At 36.6% G+C, this 10,863-nt stretch overlaps 1 protein-coding gene across 1 annotated transcript; it reads left to right on the top strand.

Annotated features, from left to right (window-relative positions):
* Nucleotides 1-726: 726 nt before the first annotated feature.
* LOC144020445 (girdin-like) lies at nucleotides 727-9,044 on the top strand. The gene is made up of 10 exons (XM_077523930.1): nucleotides 727-1,185; nucleotides 1,253-1,344; nucleotides 3,102-3,207; nucleotides 4,973-5,042; nucleotides 5,279-5,337; nucleotides 5,439-5,522; nucleotides 5,873-6,013; nucleotides 6,280-6,458; nucleotides 8,475-8,503; nucleotides 9,000-9,044. The coding sequence occupies exons 1-9, from the start codon at nucleotides 1,123-1,125 to the stop codon at nucleotides 8,500-8,502; spliced, it is 822 nt and encodes a 273-aa protein (XP_077380056.1). The 5' UTR covers nucleotides 727-1,122; the 3' UTR covers nucleotide 8,503; nucleotides 9,000-9,044.
* The last annotated feature ends 1,819 nt before the right edge of the window (nucleotides 9,045-10,863 follow it).

Genomic DNA, 10,863 nt, shown 5'->3' with positions numbered 1-10,863 from the left:
AAAATTAAACACAGACTGTATCAAAAGGTTATGTGAAAAGATGAAAGGTTGAGAGATAAGATACTATTTTTAATTACAAATTTGAATGAAACAAAAATTTATGTCACTCACAACATAACGCACTTAAACAATTTAAAAAAACAACAACAACAAAAAAAACATTTTCCAGTTTTACCAAAATGGTACAAATGATCACATACCATTAATGAGAATTGTAAATATCGAAGACAACACACTGTAGTGCGAGTTTAAACAAAAATACATAAATGAATAAATCAATTAAACGTCACACTTTATTTCTAAATAAAATGTAGGCTACACTGTTTGTTTGTTTGTTTGTTTGTTTGTTTGTTTGTTTGTTTGTTTGTTTGTAAACACAAGGTGACGTAGCTGTGATTTGTACTACTTGACTTCGACACAGGGTGGCAGTCTTGGGCCACTACAGATCTTCACATATTTTCAGTCCAATCCCAATAATGATCAATGATGGGGCACTGCTGACGTTTTTAGAACAAATTGAACAAATTCTAACAATGGAGAGAAAAGCGCCTATGAGTGATGTGTGGAATTGAAAAAGTGGATATGAAAACTTTTGACATGTTGAATGTTTAATTTGTGATGACCGTGACGATTTTAAACTCGTTCATATGTAGGACAGTATTGAGAGCAATATCTGAACGGGGAGGGGGGGTTGGTTTAGTCGTCATGGTTAAAGAGATGATGAGGAACGATATCCCAGATCACACCGTTAACATCTCTGCTGTTTGTACTGGCGCTAAACTATGCACACCTTCAGGAATTATCACCAGCAGTCTTTGTTGTGGGTGATCGGTGAGGAGGGGAGGAGAGTGAGTAGCTGGCTGCACAAGCCTTTTCCTTTTGCAACATTTGGATCAGTGGATGATGCTTATGGCGTGTGGTTTCGTATCTAACTCATTTGCTGAAGATAACAACGGATGCATGACATCTCAGAAGACGTTTCAGAGTGAAGGAAGCAGGAGAAGTAACTGCTGGTCAAGCATTGTTTACCAGCTTTTATAATAATTTACCATCTGGATAATTCACTTGTAAGATTCAAGCAAGTTAGACGAGTTTGGATTTCTGACAAACCTTTGGGTGAAGATGGAAAACGGTGTTTTTCTGCCCTACCTGGATCAGTTCATGATGAGCCCACTTGTCACCTGGGTAAGTGATTCACTGTAAGTGATTGTGATCATGATGGACTTGATGACTTGACTGATCATCACTGCAGGTGAAGACCTTTGCTTCTCATGACGAAGGCCGGCATGTGGACTTGAGTGAATTGCTGGATGGAGTCTTTTTGAATGACGTTATGAGCCAAATGTAAGTCGTGTTTTGGTTTTTATGTCCACCTTTTTAATTAATGTAACTATAGAAAGCTATTTGAGCTTTTTTTTGTTATGTTTGTCCATGCACTGTGATGCTCTTTTTACTAGGAAAACTTTTTTCACTACTGTATGACATTTCTGCATACTAGTAGGACAACTACAAGTTACTACTAGTGAGGCAAAACTGTGCTCTCGTCGACAGCTGCATGCAACTAGTAACCAGATGTGTCAAACTATTTGATTAATCAATCATCAATTTGATCAATATTTTCCCGTTTTCTAATGTTATGGTCCAAACTAGTAGCTGAATAAAATAGTTCAATCTATTGCAAAAATATTATTTATTTTGCAGTCATAGTATGAATAACCTGTAATTGACATTCATTGACTTAAGTAGCCTCGAAGTGCATATCAAACATGTATATAGCCCTTCGCATTAGTCTGTACCCAAAAAGTAGCTCTGTGTTCAATCAATAAACAATGCTGAATAAACAAGAATTGGTTAATAAACAGTTAAATAATAGAAAAAATATCTTTTTTATTCAAGTAATCAATATATAATCACTAGAATAATCAATACTAAAAATATTTGATAATGACAGTCCTACTAGTGACATTATAAAATTCTACTAATTAACCATGGCTTCACTATAGTACTAGTAGCACACAGATGTCAATTAGTGCACATTTTTGCCTTCCAAAGTAACTAGTAATATGCCAAAATTAAGTTGTGCGCTTTAAGTAAATCCACCAGTGTGCTGATTTGTCACTACTTTTGTAACACATCAAGTTTAGATAAAATCCGTCCAAAACAAATGAGACATCATCAATTTTGTGGAGATGCTAGTTAAAGGATTATGATTTGAGGAGCGTATGTTCAAAGGGAATTATTCCCACCCTTAAAAAACTGATGATGTTCTGGCAGTTGTTCAGTTCTAGCAAGTGACATACTGGACACTCTGTTCATGAAAGGAAGAATGGACAAACCAGTAGAGTTATAGAAAGCTTCCATTAATCCACCATTAGGCTCCAGTGTTAATTTATTCACTTTATCAACCAGTTTCACAATAGCCAGCTCTGCATGAGAAACATCGCTTAACTGGAAGGAAGGGTGGGATGGTCAAGGCGGGATAATCTCTTGGATTGGGAGACCCTCTGGGATTAAAGCCATGTTGCTTGTGTTTAGTGGCATTTGGACACAGATGGGTGGGAGGAGCAAGGGGGTGACACAGAAATGGGGCAATATAAAATGGGCGGAGACAGGAAAACTGAACAGCGTGATGACCGAGCAGCTAGCTGCATTTTTTTTTTTTTTATTGTGTGAGTGCTGAGTGTGTCAAATTAGCAATAACATGATTATTTATTGTATTCTCATTTCCGAATGTATTCAAAATATCAACAGTCAAATGATTGACATGACATGTCTGTCTGACTTGTTTAATGTCAAATTGTGACTGCCTGTATGTATTGTACAAAGCCAATTCCAATGAAGTTGGGACATTGTGTTAAATATAAATAAAAACAGAATGCAATGATTTGCAAATCATTCATACTAAATTTAATTGATTACACTCCAAAGACAAGAACCTTGATAGATGGATAGATAGATAGATAGATAGATAGATAGATAGATAGATAGATAGATAGATAGATAGATAGATAGATAGATAGATAGATAGATAGATAGATAGATAGATAGATAGATAGATAGATAGATAGATAGATGATTGAAGTTTGCTTGTATGTCATCAGTCATCCTCCGGCCACACCTCCAGCTGCAAGCAAATTGAGCAAGGATCCAAGTCAGAGGGTCCAGAACTTGACCTTTCTTGTTCAGCAAATCAAGACCTATTATCTGGTGAGTGAGTTTCTCCCGCATCCATCCAAGCTACATGCTGCTAAACCCTCTCTCACAACATCGGATTATGAAATTGGAACATTTGCTTTGGATTTTTTTCAATTGCGCCTCAACCTTGCACACGCGCGCTGGATAACACATGCGCAAACCGGTTAGTTGGTGGGATTGAACTTCTCACGGTTTTGTCTTAAGACGCATGCCCTAAATATCACTCATGTCAACATCTGTGCAATCAACATAGGAGCAGTTGGACCTCTGCAATAAAGCTGCAGTCAGTCCCGACAGAGTTTTAGAGTCGCACATTTCACGCTGTGGCACTTGATGGATTTTACTATTCTGACAAATTAATTAACTGCAGTTTGAGATAAAACGTCTTGCATTAAAATCTGTTGAGATTACAAGGATGCCATTTTCAAGGAGGGCAAAGAATCTAAATTCTTAAATTAAATGTGGTGGCACTTCTTTTCTTCAGCAGCATCTCAACAGCATGCCGAATTACAGATTTCATTTGTACTCAACTGATAAGTCATTTCTGATACATTTGTACTGCTGACCTACACTGTATTTATATTCCAGTGTTTACTGTTGTAGGGGATCATTTTAATGTCAGACAGTTTGGGATTTTATTTTTAACTGCTTCTATCCAGGCTTTTTTGGGCTATTTGTTAACAGAGATGCTTTACTTGCATGAACTGAAACAGTTTTAGTTCATTAAAGGAAATCTGAACAGTTTTACTGATATAAGATTATATTAAATATTTTTGCTCAATTATATTTACCTGTGAGCATCCCCTGTCTGTTTAGCCACAATGTGTGATTGATCATCTATGTTTGGGGTCTGCAAACATGCGGCTAGAAATTATTTTTTAGAATTGTTTTTTAAATTATCTAAAAAAGGAAGAGAAGTTTACCATAAAATGTCCATGAAATTGCCAAAAAATGTCAGAGCATTGAATTAAAAAAAAAAATGGGCAGAAAAGAATGAAAGGCAGAAAATTACAATAAAATATTTTGGCAATTGTCCCCGAAAAAAATAAATAAATAAATAAATAATGCAGAAAAGGAAACGTTCAAAAAGTAACTATGAAATGTCCAAAAACAAAATGTGTCAGAAAATGTATTTTTATTAAGAAGCAGAAAAGAAAACGTTTAAAAACTATAAATGTCCAAACACAAAAGAAGACAGAAAATGCATTTTATTAAAAAAAAAGAAAAAAGAAAGAAAAAGAAAAAAAATGTTTAATAAGTAACTATAAAATGTCCAAAACCAAAAGAAGAAATCCTGAAAATTACCATAACGTGTCCACAAAACTGCCAAAAATGTCAGAAAATTTCTGGCAAAAGAAAAAAAAAAAGGCGTTTAAAAAAAAAAATAGCTATAAAATGTCCCCAAAAAAATGGAAGAAGAGGGGCAGAAAATGACCATAATATGTCTATAAAATTGCCTATATTGTCAAAAATGTAACAGTCAGAAAGTCTGAAAATGTATGAAAAGTTAAAAAAAAACAGGAGATGAAAGGTCGAAGAAAATGAATGCCAAAGTATTGCATATTGTTGTGTTGTGGTGCAGCTCTAATTAGCTCTTGGGCCCTCAGTACTTTAGACTAACACAAACACAAAGTTTCCTTCATAACTATTGTCAAATGTTTTGCAGCTCCATACAGATTTCCGTTTATTTATTTGTCTCTTTTGACAGGGAAGATTGCTGACCCCTGATCTATGTGAATATTATGTCTATCTTTCTGGTTTGCATTTTCTTTCAAAGGAAAACCTGCGACAGCTGATTCTTATTCCTCTTCCAAATGTGCTGCTGCTTTCACGGACTCCTCACACTGGTATGCCATCCGCCCATTTTCTGTGGTGCTTGTCCTCAATATAGGATCACATACTCACAGCTGACTTTGGGCAAGAGTTGGGATGCACCCTGGACTGGTCTCCAACCAATCACAAGGCTAGACAGCCAGGCAACCATTTACACTCATATTTTGACACCTATGGACTATTTAGAGTCTCAAATGATCATTTTTAACATGACAGTATTAAGCATTTTATCCGTTCTTCATTGGAACAGAGCAAAGCCTGTTGGAAATAAAGAAACTATTGTTGTTGCTCCTGGGATGTGCAGTCCAGGTAAACATTTTGGTCTCTAACATGTTGATGTGTGGCAAAATAATCCGTTATCAAGTTATCTGAAGCAGAAAGTGTGAGGTTTTTTTTTGTTTCCTTTTCAGTGTGCGAAGAAAGAGAAGTACATTGAAATAATCCAGATGCTTGACTTTGACACGAAAGCAGCCATTGCTGTGCATATTCAAGAGGTATCTAAGATTGAAATCTGTCACATATAAGTCTGTGTAAATGACTTTGAGATCACTTAGAGCAGTGGTGCCCAAGTCCGGTCCTCGAGAGCCCCTATCCAGCCTGTTTACCATGTTTCCCTAATTCAGCACAGCTGAATCTAATGACAGCGAATAAGCAAGCTTGGCAGAAGCCTGATAACGATCCTGATCACGAATCAGGTGTGTTAGTGGAGAGAAACATGGAAAACAGGCTGGATAGGGGCTCCAAACTTGGGCACCCCTGACTTAGAGCGAGTAACCTAAAAACAGAAAATTTGTTGATGATTATAGTACATCAATGTGCGTGTATTTTCCCCAATATTGTCTAGTTAACCCACAGTCAAGACAACCTTCTTGACATGCACTGGTTGGAGTGCAGTAACATGCCTGCTGATGAGCTGGAAGTTGTAGCAAAGACAATGGCCCTCAATCTTCAGCACTTGCTGGACCAGAGGGACGTCCATTTGGAGGTAAGGCATGAAACTGGTGGGAAATGGCTGAGAATTGGGCTGTGGATTGTAATTGCCAATTTCCTGGGAAATTCTTTTAACAATAGATTCGGATTCAACAAGTTACAGTATGAATGAAAGTGCCTTAATCACTCAACCGATCTATCTGACAATCAACCATTGGTTTAAACCTTTCTGACAAGCCTGAAATTTACCTCCACTAAAATGATCAAGTAACCTTGTGACTTAACTTGTGATGATCCATATGTCTTTTTTTGCTTCTTAAGACTATAGCAGAGCTAACACAGGAAAGGGAAGGCGTGGTTCGCGTGCTCTGTAGCACATCAAGCCCACAGTCCGCCATCTATCCTCCCAGCATGCAACAGCAGCAGGCGGGAACTCAGCAACACTTGGTTGTAGAACTTGCAGACTCGAAGGCCAAGATCAGACGACTCAGACAAGAACTGTGAGTATCTTGCGAATAAAGACAGAGGCCTCTTTAACTTACTGCTGAAACAAGAGCGCGCTTATAAATTCATTTGGGATTAAAACTGTGCTTTGTGACTGTTAACACACAATTATTTCATCCAAACATGAGTGCAGTCAAACGGTAAAAATTCACTAATATGTTCTGTTCCATTTTAAAAATAAACAAAATAATATACATATAAATGAAATGTTTCAGAAGTGAGTGTAAAAAGATCAACACCAGATTTAGATTACTATACATCAACTGGCCACAACATTATGACCTAGTCAAAAAAAAATAAAAAATCTAAAACAATGTGCTTTTGCAACTTTACAAATTAGATTATGCTCAATTTTGATTGACGGACATATTTAGTGAACAATATGTTAATCATTATTTGATTGCCTCATATCGAAAACTCTTTCTTGTCGACTTCATTAAGCTACATGGCAGAATCAAAATACATAACAGAGTCCTAGATATGATGCAGTGTAATTCCAAACCACTAAATATTTTCATATACAGTACAGTGTTCCCTCGTTTTCCACAGGGATTAGATTCCAAAAAATACCCGCAATAAATGAAATCCGCGAAGTAGCTATATTTATGTTTTACATTTACTATCTAAATGTTTTAAGGGTCTAAAACCCTTCATCACACCGTTTATACACTTTTCTCATCGAGGCATTACATTTTTCTGATATTTCTCTTTTTTTTTTTAAACATTGTCAATGTTCAAAGTTCAAACCCTCACAAATTTTATATAATAGGCACTTAACTGCAATAAATAAATAAATAAATAAACAAAAAATACATGCAGAATTGCACGAAAAAAAATCCGCAATAGAGCGAGAGAGTGAAAAGTGAACCTAATTATAGTGAGGGAACACTATACAAAATCACCCTGGGATCGCTCTTAATTGTAACTGGGGATGTTCGATACCGCTTATTTTCAGACCGATACCGACACTCAGACCCTCAGTACTCACCGATACCGATACCAACTGCCGATACCAGTAGTACATTTTGACAAATATCTTTCCTTTAATTTTGACAAACAAAAAAAGCACAGTCACTCTTCAATAGTCTTAACGCTCAAAATAAAACACAAAAATGCTCTTTTAGTTTAAGATTCACAATTTTGAAGTATTTTCAAACCGGTGAAGTTTTGGTGAAAAACTGCTGCAAGCTAGCGCCAGTTACAGGCAAGGAGGACTCACTTAACGTCTTCCCCCTCTGCCATCGGTCGCTTGTACTCGTCTGCGTCACGAGTACTCCAGTACTTGAAAAAAGGCTGGTATTGGCCCGATACCGATACCTGGTATCGGTACTCGCCCATCCCTATTAGTAACTATATATTCTCAGAAAATGTACAAAAAAAACTAATATAAAATAAATACTGTCCAGTTGTTAAATATGTTCTTTAGTGGTATTTATTGACATTTGAGTACATTACACAAAAAAGTGGCTATTTTTATAATACTATATAATTTCTAGGGGTGTTAAAAAAAATCGATTCTGCAATACATCGCGCAATTCTCGAATCGATTCAATAGGCGGCTGAATCGATTTTTAAACGTTCATTTTTAATGGAAAAAATAGTCAACAAAACGTCTTACTTCGGGTTAGGATTCACACCTTGAGCATGGAAGAATGTTATATGAACGGAACATTAAGCCTTAATATTTTATTTTAATGCTGTTCAAACATGAAACAGATTACAACCTCTATAAGACTGAAATTTCAGATAAATAAATAATAAATTTTCATACAAATCTTACACTCTACAAGTTTACTGATTAGTATTTTCTAAATTTGAATGAAAACAATCGACTTGTAAATTCGTATCGGGATTAATCGGTATCGAATCGAATCGTGACCTGTGAATCGTGATACGAATCAAATCGTCAGGTACTAGGCAATTCACACCCCTAATAATTTCTTTAATATATATCACTAATTGTAATTGTATTTTTATTTTTTATTTTTTTAATGTAAATATGTCTTTTGTAGTGGACTTGGGTCGCTGCAAGATACTTAATGTAAGCTGTCTCTCCTCTGGAGACCTTCCAGTAGTGACTGAATGAGAGAGTTACCACAGGATAAATGATGCCCCGGGGAGTTTGGCCCACATTAATGCCTGCCTGGCACTTTCAGTGGTTGCGCACTATACTTCTGACCCACATTGGCTCTGTGCTCCTGCAGTTCATGTATGCACATGCACACTATTTCTAGACCCATCTTAAGACCTTAAATAGCAATGTTGATCATAATAGTGTATGATACCTGCTTGCATGGCCTCTCAGACTGTCTTCTTAACAAACGTAAAACCATTAAGGTGTATATTCTCTCTTTCTTTCTTCTTACGGTATCAGCGGGTCTGCTTTTGCACATTGTTTTCCATTAGCATGCTTGGATACAGATAACTTGGTACCGTTGGCTGCAGCAAATATGGAAAACTGTTAATAGAAAATGAATAAAATGTGATCATTATGCCAATGAAAAATAAGAGATTCTGCATTGTGTCCCTACCTGTAGAGAAGAGAAGAGCGAACAAATGTTGGACAACAGACACGAGCTGGAGAACATGGAGGCAGAGCTAAAGAGGATCCAGCAGGAGGTTTGAAGAAATACAAGACAGTAACACATAATGCAGTAACCCGCCCCCCTTCTCTGCAGATTACACAGCTTTCAAAATTGCACTCAGATTCGAAAGCTGTATTTACTGACTAGGAATTAGCAGCAATTAAACTTCTCATTTATTGCAATTGAAATTTGTATTTTAAAAAAAGCAATAAAATTTGACTCTGTTCAAGCCTTTTAGTAGCACTTGTTAGCCTGATCAATACATTTCTGATTGTTAGGGTTCATGTTCTTTTCTTAAAGGAGAGAAAAACATGGCATAAATACCACATAAACATGTTAGTCATTATTTGGAGCATGTTTAAATCATAATATGTCTTTTAATTAGTGTTGTTCCGATACCGATACTGCATTAAAACAGTGGTATCGGGATCGGTGAGTACTCACAAGTAACATGCCGATACCATTCATTCCAACACTAATATAGGATTTTGGATGCAGCATCTTGTGTCTTGCTCGCGCACGATATTCACTGATATGTGACATGTTCACTGCATGCCGATCTAAGATATCCTATTGCCCCTTGAATGCTCTGAACCAATAGCAGGACAGTTTCTTCGTGTTGAGGAAAAAAAAAAACTTAAGTATAGTATCGGTATCGGCCGATACTGCAAAGCTGTGTATCGGTATCTGTATCAGGGGCCAAAAAACGGTATCGGAACAACACTACTTTTAATGCAGAGACAAATTTGGTTTCTTGCAAAAATTTTGACTTCCCATTGTTTAAATCCTGCAAAATTAGACTGACTTAGACTTGACTTTATTGATCACTTTGGGATGGCTCCCTCTGGGAAATTGACATGTCCAACAGCAATGGGAACAGATAATAAAATAAAAAATTCAATCAATCAATACTTTACTATTTCTGATATAGTGCAAATGGAATTGTCACAGTTCTATCCGCAGTCACTTTTTTTCCATCAGATTTTTTTTTTTTTTGACTACTTTGCTATTATTTCTGTATGACTGTTGGTCAGAATTTGAAGCTTCTCATAGACGCCCGAGCGGCCCGTGCCTACCGCGATGAGCTGGATGCGCTGAGAGAGCGAGCGCTGAAAGCTGACAAGCTGGAGTGTGAGGTGGGACGCTACAGGGAGCAAATGCACAAGATGGAATTTTACAAGGCCAAAGTGGAGGTTAAAACCACTAGAAATAATTTATTTTTACACACACAAAAATATGTTCCCATTTCTGATCAATTGCAGTACTCCATGCATCCATCCATATTTATTATTTTGTCCTATTTTATTTACTATATAAGGGTATTTATATAATCATCACATTTTAGGGTTTATGGATTTCTACTGTATTACTTTACAGTAGTGGTTACTAATTATTTTAACATGCATGGTAATGTAATTTTCTTTTGCTTATACTCTAATTAATGTTGTAAATCATACTTTAAAAACAATTAATTGGAAATGGGAACAAAAACAAGCATTCAGAATTATATTTTGGTGGATTACATATAAGCATGACGTAATTCAGGTGACAATATTTTTCCTCCTTGACTTCAGGATCTCAAGGAGGACAACAGAGTGCTTCAGGAAACCAAAGAGGTGCTCGAGGATCAATTGGCAGGCTGGAGGGCACGCTCAGATCAAATCCACCAGCTGGAAAAGCACAGCCTGCTGCTGAAGGCCCGCATCCACGACATGGAACAAGTAATAGTCTTCCCTTGAAGTGGAATTACTCATTTCAATATATTGACCTTGAACTAATCAATATGCATCCCCGCTTTAGGGACGAGATGCTGATC

Source organism: Festucalex cinctus, chromosome 6, assembly GCF_051991245.1.
Source record: "Festucalex cinctus isolate MCC-2025b chromosome 6, RoL_Fcin_1.0, whole genome shotgun sequence".
Lineage (NCBI taxonomy): Eukaryota > Metazoa > Chordata > Actinopteri > Syngnathiformes > Syngnathidae > Festucalex > Festucalex cinctus.
This window is presented reverse-complemented; position numbering and strand designations above follow the sequence as displayed.